The sequence below is a fragment of the Pelodiscus sinensis genome, chromosome 2, assembly GCF_049634645.1.
Source record: "Pelodiscus sinensis isolate JC-2024 chromosome 2, ASM4963464v1, whole genome shotgun sequence".
Taxonomy (NCBI): domain Eukaryota; kingdom Metazoa; phylum Chordata; order Testudines; family Trionychidae; genus Pelodiscus; species Pelodiscus sinensis.
Window position 1 is genome coordinate 157,949,301 of NC_134712.1, and position 27,087 is coordinate 157,976,387.

Consider the following 27,087-nt stretch of genomic DNA (forward strand, 5'->3'; position numbering starts at 1 on the left):
TTATGCAAACAACCTTATATTTAGCTGGGACATTTTCACTGTATGTCCCAGACCTGAAGAGCAGCTCTGGATAGCTCAAAAGTTTGTCTCTCTCACCAACAGAAGTTTGTCCAATACAAGATGTTACTTCACCTAACTTGCGCCTCTAATATCCTGGGATCAGCATGATTACAACACTGCCTACATCAAAATAATTTGTTTTGTTTTTCTCTCAATTTCTCAGACATACCAGTTTTGACCAACTCAATTGTGAAGTTAATATCACTACAAATTTAATTATATGATACTTTTATTGAATCCACATCAAAATGTTGTGTGACACTTCTTATAGCTTCTTCCACCCTCTGGCTGTTACGCAATGAAAATCCATTTTTTTTTTTAATTTGATCAGCTGTTGATGTACTTTGCTAAAAAAAATAGTTCGCCTGCAAACTTGGAGGGGCAGGTGTTTGGACTAGGAGATACCATGAGATAATGAGTGTTAGAAAATTTTGTACTACAGTCCCTATGGGCTAGATTCTGTTGTGCACTTCCTGAGCGGCACAGAAAAGATGACAGTCCAGAATTCTGCCTCAATTTTTCATAAGCAATTTGCAGTTCTTAAGCAATCAGTATAATTAAAACACAATCAATAGATCAGGTGGCAATAGGGCCCAGAGTTGGTTTCTGAGCAAGTGTTGGTCTCTGTTCCTACTGGAGTCACCTGTCAAGCTCTCATTGACTGTAATGCAAGCAAAGAGAGACCAACACTGACAATCCCAACCTATATCTTGCTATTGATTATATAAACGGGAAGAACAATGAGTTAAATAAAAACATCGATCTATGGAAACAAAAGAAAACACAAATAGTTCTTAATACATTACCCGAATTTTTGTACTTACTTTTTAATAGTCTGCAGAAACTGAGCTGTAGCATGTATTCCATCTTCTTTGTAAAGGTTGCTTGCCTGCAACCGTGGTAGGACATGCAGAAAGTTCCAGAAATCAGGTTGGTCGTGGAGGCTTTCAGATGCAGAAATCATCTCCTCAGTTTCATTCAAATTCATCTTGATTTTTAAGAAAAGTGTGTTAAATGTGACCCAATTATTTCATTGGGGGTGGGGAGAAGAATACAGCAGATGTCTTCTGCCTCCTCTTCCCCACCCATAGATAGGTACTGTTGCATTAATGAACATCACCACCAAAATGAATACACTCATTTTTCAACTCATGGGCTTTGTTTACACTGCAGGGTTTTTGCGCAAGAAGTTTTTTGCAGAATAATTCTTGCACAAAAAGTTCTTGCACAAAATTGCGTCCACACCTCAAAAGCACATTGCAAAAGCAATGTGCTTTTGCGCAAGAGAGCATCCGCACTGCATGGACACTCTTGCACAAGAAAGTTCTGATGGCCATTCACAGAATGGCCATCAGAGCACAATGCTTTTTGTGATAGGCTCTTTTTGCACAAGAAACCCCTGTTGAGTGTCCACACACACACCTTTTTGTGCAAGAACACTTGCACAAAAAGGAATAGTGATAGAAATGTAGCCGTGTTAGTCTGGGGTAGTTGAAGCAAAATGCAGGACAATGTAGCACTTTAAAGACTAACAAGATGGTTTATTAGATGATGAGCTTTCGTGGGCCAGACCCACTCTGATCTGAGGAAGTGGGTCTGGCCCACGAAAGCTCATCATCTAATAAACCATCTTGTTAGTCTTTAAAGTGCTACATTGTCCTGCATTTTGCACAAAAAGGAGTTATGCCTCATAGGAGGAGATATACCTACAACGCAAAAAGCCCTCTGTTTGGTCGATTGACTAGATTTTCTTGCACAAAAATGCGCTCGAGATGCAGACGCTCCGTGGGTTTTCGTGCAAAAACCCTGTAGCCATAGTGTTTGTAACTCTGCTATATGTCCTCTCTTGTGAGGAAACGGAGTTATACAAAAAATCCTAACCAGCCCTTTCCTCTTCTACTGCTCATGTGTACAGGACATGCCCCTCCCTAAGACATGGATTCATTCTGAAATCTGAAAGATGAATAGCTTGGCCATCACAAAACAAAACTGCAGGGTCTTGAGAATAATCACTACTAGTCTGCAAGGGATGAAGAGGAGTGCTATAATGAACCTTGTATGTATGCCTGACCTATTTTACACCTCCCCAGGAAAGCCTTTCATGCAAACAGACAAGAAGTGGCTTGAGGGGATAGACTAATTTCTGTTGAAATGACTGTGACTGGGAAGATCTATTTGTCTGGATCGTTCTTTCAAATGAATCTGTAAAAAAAAAAAAACAAGCAAGCTATTCTAATCCCTAGCTTATGTCATCATCTTGGTGAGTACTTTAACAGGACGCCTTTGCATAAATACTAACCAACACAAACAAGACTCCAGTTTATCATTTTTAATAAAAATATAAAACCCTCAAGGCCAAATCACCTAAAGAACATTGGCATTTTTCTTTTTAAAATGGGGATGAACAACATTTTTTATTTTTATTTTCTATTCAGTATCAGAAAGAAAACTTCATGCAACTTCTTTGAATCCAGGTTCTCAAGAGCAAATTACAAATAATACATTAAATGGTGTCTAATCCCAGGTTATGAATTAGAGATTTAGGTTTCATGAAGAGTCAGAAAGAGTCACTTAAAAACTATGGAGAGAATCCACTCTTTCATTTTCTTTAAATGAAGGTAATGATTTGTGGAGGATGCAGAATTGACAGTACTGGAGATTGAAGTCGGTGCCCATTCAGCCTTGGACTTTCTATTGAAAGTCCAACTGTTATGTTGGTGGGTGATTTATCCAGTAGGGGCTGGACAAACAGCCAACCCTTTTCTCACAGACTGTCACAAGAGTCCTGGGAGGAATTTTTCAACTAAATCACACAACGCTAGTTCTGCTTCACTCCATCTCCACTCTTCCTCACTACATCCCATCCAGAATTAGGGTGCAATTTCTTCTAGGCAGCTACCACCTTTCTCTTCCTTGTGCTGGGAAGTGTCTATCACCTTTTAGATGCTGTAAAAATAATCAATAATTCTCAATACATAGAGCCGAGTCCTTTTAAGGTGTTTTATATTGTGCTTTTATATGTTTTGTACACATATTCAGAGTACCCTAATGCACTTTTTAAAATCTCTAGTTACATCAGCAGTCTTCAGACGAGGCAGGCTTTTAGCCACTAATAATACAGACTGGAGTCAAACCAAGGATATAGCAATCAATGGCCCTCTATTTTAGGTCCCTGAATCACTGTACTCTAAGCAACACTCTACTTTCTATAGCATGCTTTATTAAAACTTGAAAGAAAAAAAATCCATCCATTATTGCTAAGCCTGAAATTGTAACTTTCCACACACACAAAAATGACTTACGGTTGAGAAAATGGAACTGTCGGTGAACCCTGTAAAAATAAGAAGAAGTTTTCCTTTTTCATACATTTACATTATTATTCACTGCAGAAATATCACTACTATACACAATGAATGAACACTTAATACATTAAATTTTGTTAAGTGACAAAGCACACAAAAGAAACAGTGTACTACAGAACTGGTGATCAGGTAACCTTTTGTACTCCCTAATATTTACAGATATCATTATATAGTCAGTTTTAAATAAATGAATTACCGGGGATGATATTCAGTGGTAAGGCACAATATTGTTTCAGGCACCACTGATCACGCCATCCCTAACCATTCGTTGCATTACCAAAGAGTGCAGGGTATTTTACACACTATAACAGGCTAAATCCCATTCTGTTTCAGAGGAAACACAGCAGAGTGGAGGTAGGGAAGCACAGTCAAATGCAAATGACTGGGGGAAATGGAGGGTGCTGGTGGTAGATCTGACAGGACAGCCAGTCTGCAAGGTTTCTTTGTGTGCATCTGGAGGCATGTACCTGGAAGTCACTACTTCTTTAGAGCAGTGTTTCTCCAAGTGTGGTCTAAGTCTATAAGTGGTCCACGACCATCTTGCAGGTGGACTGTGGACTCGGGCATCCCCCCCCCCCCCACAGCAGAGACCACATACTGGCACTCTAGCCCCATGCTCCCCAACCCATGAGGCTGGAGCACCAGCACTGGCTTCCCGATGCAGGAGTGGAAGCCCCAAACCTTGTAGGCTTGCAGGAAAAGGAAGCAACACTGTATGCTGCGGTTTCCCACAGGGAACCTGGAGGCTTTTCCTGCTGCTCCCACTGGTTAGAATTCTGCCAATGGGAGCAGCAGGAGGCAGTGGCTGGAAGCAGCAGGGGATGCAAAGCCAGGTAAGAGCCCCCAATTTCCTCACACACTGCCAAAACCCTGCACCCCCAACCCACTCCTGCACCCTGCCTCCCACACAGACCTTGCATCCCCAACCCCTTTGGCACCCATTTTATCATCAGGGGTGGTTGGCTGGTGTTCACGAAAAGGATTTCATTAAGCGGGGTGGGCCACAGGCCAAAAAGTTTGAGAACCACTGCTTTAGAGCAAGACTGAGACAGGCCCTCTCTCCCCTGTGTGCTATCCCTTTCTATGCTCCCTATAGGCTGGTGTGATTCTGTACCAACCCCTTCTTCAGGCCAGTGTCTGAATATCTCAATTTTTGCAATATATTCACGGGGTGAAGCATAAGCACTAAGGGAGTCTAGGACTGGATCACTTCTATGGTCTGCAACAGATCATACCCTGAGATTTGCTGGACCAATAGTAGCCAGGCCACAAAGTCTGTGTGCCTCTGTGCCAGGTGTCGCACCAAACTAGGTCTACTCCTGAAACCTGATCTTTCTCCAGCCCCACTCATCATATTCCTCTCTCAACTACTTCCCTGCTATTTATCACCCACAATGGTTTTGCTAGGTTTAATATTTAAATTCTAAATTGATGGGAGGGGGCATCTATGTGTCTGTGGGACATCTAACAGTGGTACCCAACCTTTTGGGGCTGCCACGCATTCAGGGGTGGGGCCGTGTGTGCGCCACGCATCCAGGGGAGGGGCCGCGCATGTACGCCTGGGGCAGGAGCCGCGCGTGCGTCGTGCACCCAGAGCCCGGGCCACAAGAATGACTTGGGATGGCCCTGATCACTTGGCGGGCGCACATAAATGCCCCGACAGGCGCCATGGTGCCCACGGGCACCGCGGTGTGGACCATTGATCTAGCACAATTCTGGGCTCTGTAAAATAAAGAACGCCGCTGAACAGTCAGAATCATAACAATGGCAAAACATTAGATCAATGTCTTAGTTAAAACACTGATGTTTTTTATCACGAAAGGAAGCTTTGTCTTTTTCAGTGGCTTTCACGAAGCGCCTGGTAAACACATCAGCTGATTATTAAAGAGGAGGGCTTACCTGAGACCTTTGATTCTTCTTCCCACAGCTTCTGTAAAGCAGCAGCTTTCTCTGAGGTCTCTGAAATCCCTGCTGAAAGGGCTTGTATCTCTGTCAAGAATGCCAGGTCCATTTCCATAAAGTTGTCCTGACCACCTTGAAAGCTGGAAGCACTTTGCATGAAACAGGGAAGGGAAAGCAAAGGTCGTGTCAAAATAGGAACTGGAAAAAGGTCATGTCAAAAAAGGAGTTGGTCAGCTGGGAGCACCATTTGCAAGACTTCCGAATGAAAGTGTTTAATGTTCCCCATTTACCCTGTTTTTATTTCTCGATTAATTACAGTTGCTTTAAGTTGTGCAATAATCCCACAAAGCCATTAGACAATAAGAACTGCCATATTGGAACAGTCCAGTTCAGCTAGTCTAGTGTCTTGACTCTGACTAGGGCTACTGGCAGATGGAAAGCACTGGTAGTTACAGAGCTGCTCACAGAGAGTTGCAGGGAAACTGCTGTTGTGTGTCCACGCTGTGCTCCTTGTGATGGCAGAGCATGTCCACAGTAACAGCTTTTGCAGAAGACAGCGCATTGTGGTAGCTATCCCACTGTGCAGATGGCTGCTAGGTGCTTTGGGAAGGGCTTACAATGCCACATGAAGAAGTCAGTGTCATATGATGCAGGTTTCCCAGTCCCATTGCTCCATGGTCTTTTTGCTAAATTGACAGCTGCTATTCAACAGAAGTCGGGGAAGAACGTGACAGTAAGTGTGTGTGTGTATATATATATATATATTACATACACAGGACAGGGGGACACTGTGTTTTAGGGGATGTCAGCATGATGATTTGTAAGTTCACACAGTGGCAGGAAACACCCCCTCCTGAGGCAAAGGGGGGGGGAGCCCTGACATCAGTCCCCCTGCCTCCCTCCCCCGCTCTTTGCACAGCCTCTGTGTCTCCTCACACAAACAGATGCCTGCCTCTGTGTTCAACAGTGTGAGCAAGCATTTCATTCGAATGGTTTGCTCTGTGTCCTGGAGCAAATCAGCGCAGCATGCAGACTGTCCAGAAATGGAGCTCTGAAAGGGGATATGCGCATGCCAGCAGGGCAAACTGAGGAGCTCCACAAAGAACAATAGGATTTGAGAGATTATGAACCATTTCCAGAGGCCAGTCAGGAAAAAGCAATCAGTTCAAGTGTCCACATTGCCTACCCCCCCAAGCACCATTTCCAGAGAGCAGCAAACTCTAAGCTTCTTGTGGAGCAGGTTTACCTAGAGCAGTGTTTCCCAAATGGTGTTCCGTGGAATCTCGGGGTTCCATGAAGTGAAAATAAGGCTTCTGCGAGAAATTTCCATTACAGTAAAATTTTGTGACTTAAAAAAAAATTAATTAATGTGATTTTTGTTTTTAAATATGTGCAATTAAACTAAATGTTGATCTCATGACTTCCATGAAGAGTAATGGTAGTTCGAATTAGCAAGCCTAATTCGAACTACCTACTCCATACCGCATGTAGCCGCAGGCACAGAGTCTGAACTACCGGCGATTTAAAAATGGCGGCGCCCGGCAAGATGCAAATGAAGCCCGGGATATTTAAATCCTGGGCTTCATTTGCAACTTCGGTTGCCTACATTAACCACCCTAGTTCGGACTAGGGTGGTAGTGTAGACATACCCTGACCTAGCGTGCAGCAACTGCAGAGTTTGTGTGCAATAAGTGCCTTGCCAGTGTGGGCACCTCAGAAGTTACAGTGCTGGAAGCTGGTTTACTGCACAGTAACTTGCCAGTGTAGACCTGGCCCCAGTTTGCCAACTATTAAATTGCACAAAACCAAACCCACCATCCCTGTGGTCTTACCCCTTCATGAAAGTCCTGCCCCATCCTACCCTGCATCTACACCCCACTTGCTCCATACCCCCTTCCTCCATTGCTTGTTGCCCCCCCACCCTCACTTTCTCCAGTCTGGGGTGCAGGAGAAGGATTCGGCTTTGGATGGAAGTGGGGGCTCTGGGACAAGGCCAATGATGAAGGGTCTGGGGTGCAGGAAGGGGCTCATGTCTGGGGCAGGGACACAGGAGGGGAGTATGGTGCTGATGGCACTTACCACAGCTTCAGGAAGTGACCATTAGATCTCTGCAGCCCTGGAGGCTTTACACACTGCCCTCTCACCCACTAGTGCCACATTCACAGCTCCCCTGGGTTACAGTTCTCAGCCAGAAGAAGCTGTGGAAATGGCACTGGGGTAGTGGTAGTGTGCTGAGCCTCTCTGCAGCCTTTTTTGGGAGACACTGGAAGTAGGGCAGGTAGGCAGCTTGTGTTAATGCCAGGCCCATGCTGCACCACCAACTACATTTTGAACAGCCCAGTCTGCAGGTGCCAAACAGGCTGCCAAGGTCCTTTTTCAACCTAGTGTTCCAGTCAAAAACCAGATGCCTGGAAACCATAACTCTGACGCTGGTCAATGACAGACTTATTTGGAAGAGTCCAAATGAATTAAAATGCACCTAGACATGACAGACAATGGGAAAGAATGTCTTTGAACTCAACAGTAGTTTTTTACTTGAAGACTGAGGTTTAACAGGATAAAATAGCAGAGACTATCTAGTGAAGCAGTCCCCAAACTGTGGGACATGGAGGAACATTTCTGGGGGCATCAGTGGGGCCAAAGCCAGCCTCCATGGGAGGTGGGGAAGGAGAACCACTACACAGGCTTCTGGGTTAAATTTTACCCTCTGTGCATGTTACTAACCTACAGAACTACCTTACAAATATCTGGTGCCTTAATAAGCAACAAACACTACAAATAATAACTACAGTCATAACGAAAAGCAGCGGCAGTAGCAGTTTCTGAGGAAGATGCATTACTGAGGGCAGCTGTCTAGCTGCTTGCAGTACAGTTCTACTCTGAAAAGTGATCTTAACAATAGTGTCATGGGCAGATGTTGATTACCTTCCACTAGTATCCATATTAAGTTTTCCAGTAAAATAGAAATAAACTGCATAATTCCAGACCTGCCACAAACGGACCCCCAACGTTGTAGTTATGAAGATTATATATGTGCAAATTTCTTGCAAATACAAGTGCAGGTATTTTGGGGTTAACACAGGCATAAAAGTTTCTGCATTATTGTGGACAGTGTCTATATACCATGGGGATATGACAGTTTTAATGGTACAGTACACTTCCGATAATCCAGCATCTTTGGGACCTAGGTGGTGCTGGATTATCGGATATGCCGGAGTACCAGGAGGTACTATAAGGGGGCATACTCGCAACCCAATCCCTCTGCCCCCCATCTTATGATCAGGTCCTGGAGTCGCCAGTACAGCCACGTGTCTCCCTCCAGGCACTGGGTCACGTGCGCTGAGCGGCCGGCTTTTCAATGAGCTGGCCAAGACGCTGTGCCGACTCAATCCCCCTCCCTTCTCCTTCCCTTCCCCAGAGCCAAAAATCTCCCCTCCCTGCTGTCACCCAATCCCTCTTCTCCCCTAACCTTATGTCCAGGTCCCAAAGCAGCTGCCTGTGCTCAGCAGTCGGCTGCTAGCACATGCAGGCTGGTCACTGTGCACATTGGGGACCGTGAGCGGAAAGGTGCGGGCCATGAGCACACATGCAGCTCACAGTGACCCGGCTGTGAGAGCGGCTGACCTGAAAAGTTCTGGGTTCCAGTTGATGCCGGACTATCAGGAGTGCTGGACAACTGGATGCCGGACTATTGGAGTTTTACTGTATATGCTGCAGTGCACCTAAAAAACGTTACTTTGCCAGCACTGAATTTCCCTCAGACTACATATACAAGTTTTTCAGCTAAACCAGACTGTACATACTTTCTATAATAGTGCCATCTGGTGGCTTGCTAATAAACACCAGTTTCCAAACTTGGATTATTGTCAGATGAAAACAAAGTAGATGGCCCCTATTTCTCTCTCCTTTTCATTATGCAACAAAATACCCAAGAATGGCCCTGGACACAACAAACCTCACAATGGAAAAATTCTCAACAATACATGACCTAGATTTCTATATTCGGAACAGAATTCTGATCCAGCTGTCAGCTTCCCCAAAACCTGAAGCGGGAATTCTGGGAGTTCAAGCTTCAGTCCTACCATGAGCTCTGTGCTCACAGACCCTTAGGCCTATACGGAGCCCCATGATTTCAGTAGCGCTGTGGAAGGATGAGCCCATGAGGAAGTCCTTTCAGTTCAGGCCTCCCTCAAATTTCTATTTGGTCATTTAGCGGCTCATGTACTTGATGTAGTTTTGACGTAGAAAAAATTTTAAATGTGGGTTTGGGAGGCTTTTAAGAACCAACCAAACCTATTTTTCATAGAAATTACTTATAGTGGTCAGATCTGAGATCCAGCTAGTCTGGTATCTTGTCTCCAACAGCAGCCCACACCAAATGTCTCTGACTAAGGTGCAAGATACAAGCCTTCCTAGCAGGTGTCCTTCTAATCCCTTCTGTGGGGCTTGGTTCTAGTTAATATAGAAGGCTTGCCAGGGAAAGGAGGCTACTTCATGTAATATACTTTATTTACATGGAGAAAAAGCACACATCTCTGAACAAAAATACAATCCCAAACCTACCAAGATTAACCCCAATTCGTAGTGTAAATCAACCAATCACATGGAATTAAAATCTCCCTCATTAACTTTCTACTCATCCAATCAACACTCCCTCACTGATCACTGTGCTTCCTCATCACAAACCTCATAAACAGAGGAGTCTCTTATCCTGACAACAAATTCAGGCTATTTGAGATCAACGGGAACAGTTATGGAAAGTAGACTTCTGCCAGCCCTCCCCACCCCTTTTTTCCCCCACCCAAGGGACTAATAGCTTGAGTGCCTCTGCAGATCACAACAGCTGCAATACTGCCCAAGAAGGGAGATTGCCCCACATTTAGGCAGAGTACAAACCATAATAAGGCAAGTTTACAATACTCCAAAACTCACTTGGAACTGACACCCAGTGCAAACTGCAGAGCACCTGCATGACCCTCTCTCATTGCTTGATAAGCAGGCAGACAGCTGAATTTTGAATTATTTTACTGTGACTCAGTATGGCTTTAAGGTCAAGCTACATCAGAGAACAACAGTAGTTTAATCAAGTGACAGAGCATACTTGTTGCAAAGCAAACTCAGATGGAAAAAAAAACTTAGCCATAGTGCTTACCTGACCCTGCAGATACAGTCAATGATCTCAGGTGAGCTTCAAATTGCAAACAAGGCTGGGGGGGAACCCCCAAAACCTTGCCTCAATGAACCCAATATAGCCACTTACTGTTGGTTTTGTCTGGTTTGCCCCTCAACCATCAAGTTCCTGGGCAATTTGTAATGAAAGAAGTGCTAGGGCTCACATAAATGCAAACAAAAAATTGTAACTGATGCAGCAAGCCCAGAAATGCCGGGGCTATGAACTACAGGTACCTAGACTGAGGCCTAGCATAAATTAAGCACTGCTCACACTCAGATGAGGGGTACACCATTAGGCCAAGGCAAACAGATCATGTTCTTACAACCAATACTCAAAGGCACTCCAGCTGCTTTCCTGCACATGTTTTTGAAGTCTTCCCGCAAGCTGCTCAGTTTTTACAGGGATTCACAAAATCACAGTCTGCCCTGGCAGAGAGAGTAGTAGGAACTGTTAGGTAGACCTGAACTTGATTTTAGAAAAACTGCTGGTCTTGAGACCCATGGGACCTTACTTGGAGATTCAGGCCTGAATTAATTCCTGCCCTGGTGCAAATACCAGTGCAATGACAAGGAGAGAAGACAATGAAGGTACAAAAAGCCTACTATGCTGCCAGATCTGGTTAAAATAGTACTGTGGGCTGCCTGAACTTGCTCCACTCCATGGGCAGTGGGTATAACAGGCAGGGGAAGACATTGCTTTTCCCAAACTGCCAAGCCCCTGTCCACACACCACCCTCCGCTTCAGCCACACTGAGGCTGGGTCTACCTATCATCCCTGTGTTCTGGGGTTGAAGGCTGCCTCTGCAGGGGGAGATGGCTTGCAGCAAGAGATGGAGCCCTGACCACAGAGAGAGGAAGTTTGGCTCCTGAAGAGGGTGGGGCCTTGGGTGGAGGAGGCAGTGCTGAGGGTTGCTTCCTCCCCACCCTAGGTTCATCCACTGCCTATGCACCACTTCTGCAGTGGCCACTGTGAACAATTGCAGCATTGTATAGTCAAACCCCCGCCTCTCTCTAGAAAAACTCCACTTCATAATGAGGAGCAGTTGATGAAGGCTCTTTGCCTATAACTGAATTCCCTCCACATGAGCACTCAGTGACATTCTGTTTGCTCCTGAACCCTGTCCTCAACAGCAGTTCTGCGGCAACAGAAGCAGAATATTTTTGAAAGATTGTGAATTGAAAAAAAATGACAGACCATTCTCAAACTATAGAATTTGCCCACTAGGGAAAAGTGTGATAATTGGAGATTGCCTATGCCTGCCTAACAATTGAAGTTTGCGTCCTGAGTTTAATTGTAAAAGTAATGTGGTCATAGTTGACTTCAAATGTGAGAAAGGAATTACATAAACATGTGGAGGAACTACTTAATTAGCAGCTATTTTGAATAAATTAAAAAATGGGTCACATAGCACTTTAAAGACTATCAAGATAGTTTATGAGGTGATGAGCTTTCATGGGGCAGACCCACTTCTTCTGATCATATTCTGAAAGTGAATAGGCATGACCATTATGTAACAGAGGGATACAATGAAAAAGTAAACAAAATATACAGTAAGAAATCAGATACATAGCATAGAAGGTGGGGGTGAGGAGGGGGAGGTGTGACAAGGAAGGAGGAAATTGGTTATTGTAAGCATCAATTAAGTGGCTTATCTGGAGTTATTGTGAATATCAAAAGGTGGAGAAAAAAACAACAAATGGTCTGGTAGAACTTTATAGACCAGTGGTCCCCAACACGGTACCCGCAGGCTCTATGGTGCTCGCGGGGGCATTTGTGTGCGCCCGCCAAGTGCTCGGGGCTGGCCTGGCCCCGGGCACGTGGCGCATGCATGGTGCCGGAGCTGGCCCCGGGCGCATGGCGCACGGTAAACGCCGTCCCCGGGAGCACCGTGAATTGGCCGCCTGTGCTCTGGGTGTGTGGCGCATGGGGGGAGCGCTGGCCCTGGGCGTGCGGCGCTTGGAGGGGGCGCCGGCCCCGGGCGCGTGGCACTTGGGGGGGGCACCGGCCCCGAGCGTGCGGCGCATGGGGGGGCACTGGCCCCGGGCATGTGACCCTTGGAGGGGGCACTACCCCCGGGTGCACAGCGCATGGGGGGGCCCTGCCCCCAGACACGTGGCTATGGGGGGTCCCCTCCCCCAGGCACGCAAGTATCCCCGCCCTGTGGCACCCAACAGGCGAACAGCCACGCCCCCTGGCGCCTGGAAGCCTCAAATGGTTGGGGACCACTGTTATAGATTAACAAAATATATAAATGGTATCATGAGCTTTTGTGGGAACAGCCCACTTCTTCAGATGACCAGAGTTATGAGTTGGGAATATGAAAACTCTAAATAAATAGGAGTGGGGAATGAGGGAGTGGGAGACAAAGCATCATTAAGTATCTGGAGAATGGGTATTTAAACCTAAGCAGATAAAATAGCAGATAAATTGCTAAGTCAGGAAGGATATCACTCAGGGAGCTGTTAGCATCTTCAGCGGTTATTAAGTAGGCAGTGTCCTAGCCAGCCCATATCACGATAGAGTCCATTAGCATGTTGAATTGAATTTGCAGATGAACGGTGACTCCGGGGCCTCCCTGTGGATCTGGCTTGTGGAGCTGGGTTGTGACAAGACAGCTACTTGTAGGTCTGTCAAACTGTGGTTAGGCAAGCTGAAATGCTCACCAACAGGCTTCTGTATGTTCTTTACGTATATCTGATTTGTGTCCATTGATTCTTTTCCACAGAGACTGTCCAGTTTGTCCAATATATATAGCAGTGGGGCACTGCTGGCATTTGATGGCGTAGATCAAATTACTGGATGTACAGTCAAATGATCTTTTGATTTTGTGGCTTATGTTGTTTGCTCCAGTGATAAATTCGCCAGTATAGATATGTGGGCAGAGTTGGCATCTTTTTTGTTGCAGGACTGGGTTCCTGGAGGCTTATGATGTGGTTGTGTGGCATGGTTATCAGAAAGAATACGTTTCAGGTTAGGGAGGTTGTCTGTAAGCAAGAATAGGTTTTTCTCTCAGAGTGAGGGGTCATTTCCCAAGGTGGGTTGTAAATTGTGTATAATGCGCTGGAGGGGTCTGAGTTGTAGACTGTAAGTAACAAGAGGAGTTCTGTTATTTTCTCTTTTGGGTCTGTCTTGAAGTAGTTATTGTCTAGGTATTTTTTTGGCTCTGTCAATTTGTTTTTTCACTTCTCCAGGTAGGTATTTCAGTTTTAGGAATGCTCTGTAAAGATCCTGTAGGTGATTGTCTGTCTGTGGGGTCGGAGCAAATCCGGTTGTATCATAGGACTTGGCTGTATACAATCGACTGAAAAATGTGTCTGGGATGGAAGCTGGAAGCATGAAGGTAAGTGTAGCAGTCAGTGGGTTTCCAATATAGGGTGGTGGAAATTTGTCCATTATTTAACTGTATTGTAGTGTCCAGGAAGTGGTTTCCTCTTGTGGACTGGTCCAGGCTGAGGTTGATAATAGGATGGAAGTTGTTGAAATCCTTGTGGAATTCTTCAAAAGTCTCTTTTCTGTGGGTCCATATGATGAAGATGTCATTGATGTAGCGTAAGTAAAGTAACGGTATTAGGGGGCAAGAGCTGAGGAAATGATGTTCAAGGTCAGCCATAAAGATGTTGGCATATTGTGGTGCTATGCGAGTGCCCATGCCTGTGCTGTTGATCTGGAGATAGAAATTGTTTCTGAATTGGAAGTAGTTGTGGGTGAGGACAAAGTTGCAGAGCTCTATAATCAGGTGAGCAGTGTTGTTATCGGGGATGGTGTTCCTGATGCCGTGTAATCTGTCTTTGTGTGGAATGTTGGTGTAGAGGGCTTCTACATCCATGGTGGCCAGGATGGTATTTTCAGGAAGATTATTGATGTTTTGGAGTTTCCTCAGGAAGTCAGTGGTATTGCGGAAGTAGCTAGGAGTATTGGTAGCATAGGGTTTGAGTGGGGAGTCAATAGAGCCAGATAATCCTGTGGTAAGTGTGCCAATGCTGGAGATGATGGGCCATCCGGGATTACCAGGTTTATGTATTTTGGGTAGTAGACAGACAGTTCCTGGTTGGGGATTAGGGAGGTGTTAGCGTAAATTTATACCTGAGTAACATCAGGGAGCTTCATGAGCAGTTTTTTCATGTTTTTTTGGTATTCCTTAGTGGGGTCACAGGAGAGAGGACTATAGAATCTGGTATTGGTAAGTTGTCTGTTCACCTCCTGTTCATAATCTGTCCTGTTCATGATGACTATAGTGTCTCCTTTGTCAGCTTCTTTGATTATGATTTTAGGATTCGTTTTGAAACTGTGAATAGTATTGCGTTCTTCATGACTGAGGTTGTACGTTATATGTTGTTGTTTGCTGGTAATATCAGCTCAAGCATGTTTGCATAAGCAGTCGATGTAGAAATCCAGACTTTCGTTATGTCCGTTGGTGAGGGTCCACATAGAAGCCTTCTTCTTGTGGGATTGGGGGGGAGGGGGAAGCAGTGAGGTCAGTATGTTGTATATTGGTGTGTTGGAAATATTCCTTTAGACAGACGTGCCGAAAATAGGATTCCAGGTCCCCACAGAACTGAATCATATTTATGAGGGTGGTGGGGCATAAGGAGAGTCAACGGGATAGGACAGATTCTTCTGATGTGCTGAGAGAGTGATTAGATAGGCTGATGATGTTGTTGGGTGAGTTGAAAGTATCCTTTATGAGAGATCCTGAGGCATATAGCAGTTTGGACAGTTTATTGTCCTTTTTCCTCAGAAGGGAAATGAAGTGGTCCTTGTAGGTGGTTTGTTGAATAGTAGTAAAGTCTTGAAGAGGTGAAATGTATGTGGAGGCTTACTTTTTTATGATAGTTCCTAATGTAGAGAGCGCCTCCTTGAGCTGGACATACAGGAATATGAGCCCTTGATCGTATAACTGACATGGTTAGGTCCAGTGATGGTGTCTCCAGAGTAAATATATGGACAAAGCTGGCAATGGGGTTTGTTGCAAGGGAAAGTTCCAGGGTTAGTTTTAACGTGGTACGCCCTGTGGTTGTAATCTTCCTGAGGTTAGGTGGTTGTCTATAGGAGAGTATAGGTTTGTCACCCATTACAAAGACAGCCTTCCCACCTTTAAATATTCGTAGTAACTCCAGATAAGCCACTTAATTGATGCTTACAATAAGCAATTTCCTCCTTCCTTGTCACTGCCCCTTCCCCTCCCCCACCTTCTATTCTATGTATCTGATTCTTTACTGTATATTTTGTTTACTTTTTCATTGTATCCCTCTGTTACATAATGATCATGCCTATTCACTTTCAGAATATGATTAGAAGAAGTGGGTCTGCCCCATGAAAGCACATCACCTAACCATCTTGTTAGTCTAAAGTGCTACATGACTGTTTTTTTGTTTTACCAAGATCAGACTAACACAACTATTTCTCTGTTACTATTTTGAATAGTTAGTTAATCTTTACTTTGTGTTGGTGTCTGAATATGTGAAAATATTTTCCCCAAAACTGAATCAATTCAGAATATGCCACATACAAATGAAAAATATCTGATAGAACATGCCTCAGATAAGGCTTCTAATCAGCCTATTAGGGACTATTATGTCTCCCCCCCCCCCCCCCACTGCAAAATTCTTTGTGGATAAGGAAGGCACCATTGCCACAATTTTTAGATATTATACCAGTAGAAAATTAAATCATAAAACTTCCACTGGGCTTTTGACTATTTAACCAAATTTCGCTTTCATTCTAGCTTGCCTGCTAGCCAAAAGGAATTGTAGAAGACCCATTCTTGTCTGCTTCAAAACTGAATGGATTACCACAAAAACAAAACTGAATGGTTTATTTTTAGTGTGTTTTAATACGTGGGACTACATTTTTCAGCTGAGGTAGTGCTTGTGTGATTAACATCTGCATTTTTCCATTCTGAAAGTGGATCCACAAAAGTTGAAACAATTAAACACCTATCAATCCCTAAAGGCTACAAACATGGACATTTGGAGGAGAAAGTGAGAAACTCTTAAATGCGTTAAATACAATTGTCAGAGAAACTTCTGGAGAATAGAGTGAAAATATAGTCAACATTTCACTCAAACATAGGGACATGCTCACACCAAGGACAATCTACTCTGAAAAACATATATAAAAAGGTATTTGGGGATTATAAGTTTTTCTCTGGGGAATTTTCAGAGTACAGCTCAAATACACATTTATCTTTAAGGACGTAAGGAGTTTCACTGACTTCAATGAAATTAAGGGCAAATTTAATTATGTGCATCAGTGTTTGCACCATCAGGGCATAAAAATAGCCAAATTACAAGTAAAGCTTTTCCCTTTAACCAGCAGCTCTGAGAACTCATTCTAAACTCTGAGTACCAAATTGCAATCTTGTCTTGTGCCTCATCACCAGTAATTAATGTTCTAGCCACACAAATTATGCCTCTAATTTCAGCTGTGCAAACCCAATGTCTTCTAATTATGCATCAGAACACCTGTGCCTTTCTTTCACGTTTTTCCCTGTTTTTGTGTAGGTGCAGTTCAGAATACAAACTAGGCACTGTTTTTGTATTAGTAAGAGCAATTAACAACCTCTACCCCTGGCTAATTTTAAAACAGGATTGGAAGTTTTTTCTAAAAGAGATGCTATAGTTTAAACAGTCATTAATTCAGAAAAGTCTCATGGCCTGTTTTATGCAGGAAGTGAGACTAGATAATCAGTGGTCCTTTCTGGTTTTATAATCTATTAACCTGATTAAAATTTAGTAAACAATCCTGTTATTTTCAATTCCATCTCCTAGATGTATTGTTTCTGTGAGGCTATCAGCAGTAAACACAAATCACAAAACTTATTTTAGTTACTAAGATCATCATTTTAGTATACAGCTCACTGCATATTCATCATAGAGGAAGATCTTTTCCATACATACCGAATATTGTATCTGTACTATATCTTTGCATCAAGACAATTAAATATGTAATGTTGGAGACAGAATTAGGGAATGAAAGTAATGTGTTTGTGCGCATGCATGGACACACACACACATACATACACATGTTCTCATGTTGCTGTAAAGACAACATATTTTTGCAATTATTTGTCCCCAGATCTCTGACTCTTGGATGTTTGAGACAGACCACACATATTATTTTAAATGTGTGGCACATCTTGTTCAGCCCTGCTCCAATGTAGACTACATGGTGTTAATATGCCAACTAGATGCCACGAGGGTAGCTTTGGACATGCCTTCTGATCTTTAAACCTTCTGTTTTAGTTAAAAAGCATATCTTGAGCATAAGTGCCAGAAAAATGAGGACTAACTAGGCCATGCAACCAAACAAGGAAACTTTACATAACATTTATGCTAGCACTTGGAACCTAGAGGCTGTTTACAGCCAGCAGAATTCAGAGAAGCCTTCAGGTTGATCTAACATATTCTGGTGGACTGGCCTGAAATAGACTGTTTCCAGGGTGAACTTTATTTTAACTTTTTGCCCTTCTCTCTTGAATAAGCTGTGTGCTTCTCAACCATAAATCTAACATTTAGAGTTTTACACATATAGACAGATATTATTTCTGAATCTAGTTGGTGAAATCCTTGAAATATCACACTAGATTCCCCATTAAATCTCAAGAATGAAATAAACTCTGCTTCTAGGAAATCGTTTCCTGTTTTTACACTAAGCTGAGATGTGATTTTGAGACTATAATCAGAGCTATGCAAATACGCATGCAGCACAGACAATCAAGATAGATCACAGTTAGTTATTTCACTACTGAGTGTCATGTCTTAATATCAGAAGCTTTTCATCTCAGACAGAACAGAAAAAAAGTGTTTTCTTTTAAATACAAAGTCGATTTCAAGGCATAATATATTGTCATTTCAGCACTGAGTTGTGTGGTAGAGATATACATTCAATTATAATTTCAGGGCTCCATTCTGTACATTCTAAAACACTGTGTGAGGAAAATTACCAGTCTGGAGTAACTATTCAGTTTAAACAACTTACAGCTGTTCATATTGCCAAATAAGTAGACTGTGACTTACTATGAACACTGCATCATGTAACATAAAAGATACATGGAATTTGTGACATGTTACTGTGACACTGAAATCTTTACACTTGTTCCATGCCAAATTCCACATTATCTTTAAAATTAAGCTTTTCACTATGAAACCCAGAAGCAACTTCATTCTACTTGACTGATTTTTTTGGCTATATAGTCACAGCCAGTCACTGTGTTCTGACTAACTGACCTAGTTGTCCAGTTTGCCCAGAATATGACTTTGAAAAAAGGTGATTTGAAACTAGTCCCATCATCTAGAAAGCACCCTTCTCACTTATATTTATAATTCTCAGTTTGTGTCAGTAAACTAACGATTTACAAGTTTGCTACTATATTGACCTATTGCCAAACAGGAAAGCTTTTTAAAGTTCAGTTCTTTTGTGGCTGGTTATTACTTTGTTTGTTTGTTTGTATGTATTGCAGTAATACCTAGGAGCCTTACTCCTGGACCCTTTCATGTTAGGTGCAGTCCAAACACAGAACAAAAAGAGCCCCAACGACTTTAAAATCTACTTGTTCTCTTGATTTTTCTCTCCTTTATTTGACTTTACTCTCTATTGAGTTTCTTATCTGTCTGACCTCTCCTTTAGCTCCTCCTGTTTCCTTCTTCAGCTCTTTGTTGTTGTCTCTCAAAATCCTGTCCTTGATTTCCATTCTCTTCCTACTGTACTCCATAGCAAGGAAACCTCAGACACACCCAAACAAATCAAAACACAAAAGTGCAAATATAATACTATCTTCCAGACACAGCCTCCTTGACATGTACTGAAAGAACTTCTAAGAAAGATAAATCATTACTGTTGTGTGTGAGCGCAGGGAGGGCTGGGAAGAGCACAGAAGTCTTCCCACCTTCCTCCCTGACCCTTTTAGACAAATCAACATAGCAGCCCCTGAATCACAATGAAAAATGTAAGGAGAGGTCAGATGGAGCTGTGCCCCTCCCCTTCACCGAGCAAAGTGTGGGAGGCAATCCAGCCCAGAGTAATCAAATTCCTGCAACTCTTAGCTACTAAAGAATAATGACCTTTTTATGGGAAAAGACCCATTAATCAGAAACACTGATAAATTGGTGCATCTTACCGGAAACCTTGTTGTTTCTGAGATGTGTAACTGCTGTTCTTGCACCTTGAGCCAACATTGCAGAAGAGACTCTGAACAAAGGGATAAAGGCCCCGACTTGGCAAATCCCGGGCTTCCAAATAACCTAAAAAGCCACAGCAGACAAAATCACAACAGTGAGGCTGAAGCTTTCAGCAGTAATATTACTGCTTCACCCATAAAATTCATTGAAAAAATTACACTGCAACACAGAACCTTTTGTGAAGACTGGCTAAATTCTCAGACATTCTGGAGGAAACCTTGCCTGATTTCCTGCCAGCTCATTGGCAGTCTAGTTTTCCAAGGTATATGTTGTTAGGGCTGCCCACAATGCAGCCTGCCCCAGAGCCAAGGAATCCCATGTGTTTGAGGTGTATGGCTGTGGGGCAGCCAGTCATGTGGCCTACCTCAACAATAGAAACTGCAGGATTTCCAAGGGCCATGGCCCTGGAACAGCCTACCAAGTGGCCTGCCCTGTCCCTGTCTCAGAAAATTTTAAAAATTGGTGGATTCAAACCTAACTGGAACAAAACCAAATTTTGAAATGTTGAAATCACGAAGGAAAATAAATTTATCTTTCTCCACACAGCTCTACCTACCACAATAATTTGTGAGTAATGCAGCTATCCCTGTCTCATGTTACTTAAATCTTTCTACTGCATCGCCATGCATTCTATTTACATATGATTCACCCAGCAGCAGCACTGGAGTACAGTATGAAAGTTTAACACTATAAAGGACACTCCACAACAGTGTTATTCAAACTTCTAAAAGTTGAATTTCCCTTTAGGAAAATGAAGCCAGACACTCCTTTGCAACCTTACTGTCTGTTTGTGTTTGGCCTACTCCGGATGAATGACTATTTAGATTGGACTGTACAAGTCTCCTAATAAAATTTGTTCTCACCTTCTTTCCATGCTTTTATTATCAGTGAAATAATTAACAATGCTGACATTTGCATTTGACTATTGTTTCAGACTTTCTGAAAATTCAGGCAGATACTGAAGTACTAGTTATACCTTGGTTCACATTTGGAAGTGTGTATTTGTTTGTTTGTTTTAAATATAGTGAGACTCTCGTGAATAACTGGGAAACCTGTTCATTCTTCTTCTGTAAGTCCCCAGTTTGACAGTAGCAAATAGCAACGAGAAGTTACCCAGGTTGAATTAGGCCTGGATATAACATTCCTATTGAATGTTCACAACAGAAGTGGAAGAACTGGAGAAACTGTGTATTCAAGTATATCGTACTACCTGAAAAAGCTCAAGCTAGATTTTTTGGAAATGATTTATCATTATTTTTGAGACGTGTATCACTAGAAATTGCACTACTAATTAAGCAAGATAGAGACAGCATACATAGCTCCACAGAAAGAGTATCAGTCTGCTTCATAAAAACATAAAGCCCAATTCTAGTTGTGTGTAACCAGTGCCAGTTTGAACAGTGCCCCTTTTAAACAAGTTCAACAGTTTCTAAATTTTACTCAGACAGTGATATCAGCCTTGATCTTGCAAGATCTTGCTAATTAGCCTGCAAGATAGGGACCATACTTGGTAGACAATAGAGCAAAATTCTGCCATTGGCTATACGAATGAAAATTCAGTTACTCTGTTGAATTCAATGGGGCATTTCTATTAATTTCCAAAAGTGTAACTGACAGCAAAATTTGGTCCACAAAGATTTCTTCTCATAAGAAATACTTGTGTTCTTTTTCTTATATACAAATAAATCAACTCTTACAAGCAAATCTAAGGAGTTGTAGCACCAAGAACCTGCCCATTAATGAGCATTATAAGGTCCCCTGGCACTTTTCACACCATTGTCCCAGCAACATGCCAATTCCTGTAATTATGCTCAGTTTTCTTAAATGCCTCCATAGTTTGAAGAAAATATTCTTCACTTCCTATCTCCTTATGACCAGCTATAACTTGAATGCTACCAACTGTGTGCTAGCTTCTTTAGAGACATGTAGAACTTCATAGAATCATGGAACTGGAAGGGACCTCAAGAGGTCATCAAGTCCAGTCCTTTGCCGTCATGGCAGGACCAAGCACTGTCTAGATTGGGGTGGGCAAAAGAGCCTCCAAGGGCCAAATCCAGCCCACCAAGCAGGTTGATCCAGCCCACAGAGGCCCTGCCACTCCCCTGCTCTCAGACCAATTAGGGCCTGGAGGCGGGGGAAGCGCGCGAAGTTTCTTCTGCCCTGCCAGGAGCACATAATACTTTGAAGTGCCGTGCACTCCTAGCAGGATGGAGGAAACGTTGTGCACTCTCCCACCCCCAAGTTCTGATTGGCCTGGGCGTGGGGGAGTGTGAGAAGCTTCCTCCCGTCCTGAAAGGAGCGCATGGCACTTCAAAGTGCTACATGCTCCTGGCAGGGCGGAGAAAATTTTGTGCGCTTCCCCCGCCCCCAGGCCGTAATTGGCCTGGGGGTGGGGGCGCATGCAAAGCCTCTTTTTGAGGAAGAATGGCTCTTGCACAAAAGGGTTTTTTGGCGCAAAAAGGCACCATCTACACAACATTTTTTTGCACAAAAACCTCTTGCACAAAAGGGAAAGGAAGAGGAAATGCAAATGAGAGCGCGTATTGTAGACGTAGTCTTAGTCTTCTCTTTTCTAAACTAAACAAGCCCAATTCTTTCAGTCTTCCCTCATAGGTCATGTTTTCTAGATATTTAATCATTTTTTTGCTCTTCTCTGAGTTTTCTCAAATTTCTCCACATTTTTCTTGAAATGTGGTGCCCAGAACTGGACACAAATACTCCAGTTGAGGCCTAATTAGCACACAGTAGAGCAGAATGACTTCTCGGCTGTGTCTACACTGCACCCCTTTTCCGGAAAAGGGATGCAGATGAGACAAGTCGGAATTGCAAATGAAGCGGGGGATTTAAATATCCCCTGCTTCATTTATATAAACATGGCTGCCGCTTTTTTCCGGCTTGGGGCTTTGCCGGAGAAGAGTGCCAGTTTAGACGGGATCTTTCAGAAAATAAACCCTTTTCCGAAAGATCCCTTATTCCTCTTAAAATCAGGAATAAGGGATCTTTCGGAAAAGGCTTTATTTTCCTAAAGATCCCGTCTAGACTGGCGCTTTTCTCCGGCAAAGCCCCAAGCCGGAAAAAAGCGGCAGCCATGTTTATACAAATGAAGCGGGAGATATTTAAATCCCCCACTTCATTTGCAATTCCGACTTGTCTCATCTGCATCCCTTTTCCGGAAAAGGGGTGCAGTGTAGACACAGCCCTCATGTCTTACTCACAACTTTCCTGTTAATGCATCCCAGAATCATGTGTGCTTTTTTTGCAAGTTGGCTCTTGTTTAAGTTGTGGTCCACTATGACCCCTAAATCTCTTTCAGCAGTATTCCTTCCTAGGCAATCACTTTCCATTCTGTATGTGTGAAACTGATTGTTCCTTCCTAAGTGGAGTACTTTGCATTTGTCCTTATTAAACTTCATCCTGTTTGCCTCGGGCTATTTCTCTAGCTTGTCCAGATCATTTTGAATATTGACCCTATCCCCCAAAGCACTTGCAACCCCTCCCAGGTTGGTATCATCTGCAAAGTTAATAATCATACCCTCTATGTCATCTCTAAATCATTGATGAAGATATCGAACATAACGGATCATTCATGATCCCTGTATAAACATAGCAACATGCTGAAATCTTTCAAGGTTAATGTCATTTTGTGACTGTAAGTTTTCAAATGATAAATGTGATTATCAATGTTAAAACTAATTGCATAGGGACTATGAGTCTCAGTCATTTGCCAAGAATGAACCATTATTAACAGTATCAGTGTCTACCTGGAGAACTGTGAAAACAAAGTTACTGGTGAAAGTTCGTATAGATGTATGTTCTGTTTAATTGAATGATGAATCAGACAAAGAGAATGGGTTTTATGCTGACACTAGAGAATTACCAAGAGTCCAGATGCAGCATTTGGAATGCTGCATCAGATCTTGGGCTTAATTAATGCCACTCAATCTAAAGGTTTTTTATATAGCGCATAGCTATGCGTGTGAAAGAAATCCATGGTTTCAGGTCTCAGGAGGCTTTTACAAGAAAACAGGTTTTACACATCATTTTTTAATACAAGATTTTGTAAGCGCCTATACCATAGTGTGGCTGACTTTCATTGTTTCTTTTGTTCTATCTTCTATTCTGTGTTTTAAATGGCATGAGACTGCATTACTCTTCAGGGAAGTTGAGAATGTGTGGGTTGGATCCCAGATGCCATTTCCAGGTGGGTTATAAACTACAAACCACTGCGGCAACTAAATAAAACAGCATAGTACAGCAGTTCTCAAACTGTGGGTCACACCGCAAGCCCCCATTTTCATGAGATTTCTGGGGCGACAGACTTGCTGAGGCGTGATGCCAATGCCAAAAGCCAAGTGCCGCAGCCCAGGGAGGTTGGGCTCAGGCTTCACCTTCAGCCCTGGGTGACAGGACTTAGATTACAGGCCTCTAGCCCAGGGCTGAAGCCCTTGGGCTTCCTCCCAGCCCAGACACACACACACACTTGGAGTGGTGCAGATTGGAGTGGTGCATGTCCGAAAGTCATGTCATAATTTTTTTGTCAGACTGGGCTCGCAATGCAAACAAGTTTGAGAACTACTGGCCCAATAACATATACCACATTATTTCAGGTCATGTAATGCTTGAAAAGGCGGAAGTAGAAAGAACTATAGATTTCATGGGAAGACAATTGTATGATGCAATCGGACACAATAGACAAAACAAATCTAGGGCCTGAATGCAGTAAATGGGCTTTGATTCAGGGTAACCTACTGCTATTTCCTTCTTTCCTTTAGAAAGTAATCTACAGATGTGTACAACATAGAGATTAAACAAGAAACATACAGTTTTCCTTGTGTTCTGGAGGTTGCTGGATGCGAACTGCAGCGAGAATTAGGAACAGTATGCATGGCCAGAGTACTTCAGAGAGGGATAAGACCTGAAAAGTGAACGCAAAATGCATCAGCATTGTAGACATTAAACATGAGAATAGCATCATACAAATATATATAATTACAGGTACAAGCAACTCAGTACACCAGTGGAGAATGCCATACAGGAGAAACTGTGAAACCAGATTCTGTTTTGATTATTTCTAAGTAGAAATACAGCTTTTTATTATGGAGCAAAGAACACTGATTTCAGAGCATGTGAGTAAAGATCATTGTCTTGTTATTTTGCAATATTTTCATTAATCTCTACCTCTGCATCTATACAAAAGACTAATGGAACAATATTCCTGTACACAGACTCGCTGTTCTCCAAAAATTTAGAATACTTGTTTAAGGTAAAGTGAAAGCAAGTTGGCTGTGTCTAGACTGTACCCCTTTTGCGGAAAAGGGATGCAGATTAGACACAGCGCAATTGCAAATGAAGCGGGGATTTAAATCTTCCCCGCTTCATTTGCATAAACATGGCTGCCGCTTTTTTCCGGCTCGGGGCTTTGCCGGCAAAAAGCGCCAGTCTAGACGGGGATTTTTCGGAAAATAAAGCATTTTCCGAAAGATCCCTTATTCCTCTTAAAATCAGGAATTTGGATTCTCATAATAATAGTGTTGTGACAGTGAAGCAGCCATTCCTATACTAAAATAAGCCTAGCCAAACTGGAAACAAGTTTCCTCCACGATTGCAGGAGGAAAAGAAGTGCTTTAGCACACCTCTGACTGTCATCATCTTTGCTCATGCTATTCTGTCTTGTCTGGCATACAAAAATAGATCAGGAGAATACTTTCTATGATAACCCACCAGATATGTAGGTGATAGAAGTTTTGTAAACTTATAAGGGGAAAACTTGAAAAAAATGCAAGTCCTCCTGCTTTCTGAACAGTTCTAACTTCTTGATCTGAGATTTCCTGTAATGTGTGTCACCTCAGGCTACATTATTTTGGAAAGTTTCAGCTTAAAACAGTTTAGCCATTTCTGAGAACAATATTGTTTTGCCCATGTTAAAAAAAATCCTTTTATTTCAAGGCTATAACTCTCCCATGTTTTGGAGCAGGAGCCAGAAACAAGGGGGACGGTCTTTGTATCAGGAATGTGTCTTTTGCCATCTCTGTGACAATCCACCTCAATTAGGCTAAGTTGTAAGACTTTCAAAAATCTCATTTTACAAATGCTCTATCCAGATTTGTTAGTGTTTGGCAGCTAAATCCTCCTCTAATGATTCCAGATGAACTGTGCATGTTCCAGCCAGGGGTATCAGGCTTGAACAGAACTTGCCCTGCAATTGTTATCTGTCTGCTAGAAGCCACAGTGGAGCTGGGTACCGGATTTGAGAGGAGGGTAAGTATGCTTCCTGTACACTCCATGGTGCTTGTGCTGGAGTTTGTGCAGCAGGGAGAAGGAAGCCTCCTGACTCAAATGGAGAATGGAGAACAAGTGAACCTAGTGCAGGTGGCAAAGGGTGTAGATCTGGAAAGGAGCTTGGGGGTATGTGGAGGCTTTGATTGGAGACAGGTAGGATGCAGAAGAGAAATGAACTGTAGCCAGAAGGGGGATTTGGTAGAGAGACTAAGATTGTCTAAGCAGGAGGACTGGGAGCTAGAGAGGAAAAGAGGGGAGGGGGATTGGAATCCAAGTGGAAGAGGGAAGACTGAGACTGGAGAGGAGTCTGGAGCTAAATGTGCCTCTTGTGCACTAAGACAAGGTTCCTGTACAAAATACAATATATGAACATGTAATTAAAGACTGAGTTTTAATGCACAGACAGTCTTATTTCTCGCATTTCCTCACTTCTGAATATTTAACGTAGCAATCTTAATTTTTTTTTAAATGCAGCTAATTGTATGCAATAACATATCTAGTACAACATTATAAACAGGGCATAACTGGCTTTGGTATGGCTTCATAAAAGACAGCTGACCACATCTGATACAACTGGAATGTCAGAGGCACGATATATTTGTTAGTGGCATGGCTCATGACAAAACCTTTCTGGAAATCAATATTGCGCAGAGTGAACACACTATTGCATAAGATTAGCTTTAGATTGTGCCATTTGTTCTTACTATTGTTAGTCTGGATGTTCATGACAAAGTGGTTATAAAATATGATTGTTTTTAAAAGTCACTTGACTGGCTTTGATCTTGCATGTGAGAAAGAGATGTCCTGAACATGACCCACAGGAGCAATGCCCTGATGGAAGTTGAAAAAAACTGATATTCCTCCAGTTGAACAAGTTCCTTTTGTATGGGCAAATCAGTTGCACTGAGCTAACTTATCCCCTTTGTTTCACACATACGGGGAGACATAGACCTGTGTGTTTAGGCTTGCAGTGTTTTCCCTAATCATTCCATCTAAGCACAGGGTTTACCTATTCCTCTCTATTATCATCCATCCACCTTGCAATCACCCGTGGAGCTGGCTGAAACTCAGGACACAGTGGCACAGCAGGACGGATTCTCCAGTTGTCATAGAGGTGGTCTTTGAGAGGTGG

General features: G+C 42.9%; 1 protein-coding gene across 1 annotated transcript in view; it reads right to left on the minus strand.

The window, feature by feature from the left end:
* ABCA13 (ATP binding cassette subfamily A member 13) overlaps positions 1-27,087 on the minus strand; it is a 281,165-nt gene that overhangs the window by 242,920 nt on the left and 11,158 nt on the right. The window contains exons 2-6 of the mRNA XM_006136374.4: positions 24,498-24,591; positions 19,616-19,739; positions 5,322-5,473; positions 3,363-3,391; positions 885-1,048 (exon numbers count right to left, since the gene is read on the minus strand). Coding sequence (XP_006136436.3) covers positions 885-1,048; positions 3,363-3,391; positions 5,322-5,473; positions 19,616-19,739; positions 24,498-24,591 — 563 coding nt within the window. The remainder of the gene's footprint in view (positions 1-884; positions 1,049-3,362; positions 3,392-5,321; positions 5,474-19,615; positions 19,740-24,497; positions 24,592-27,087) is intronic.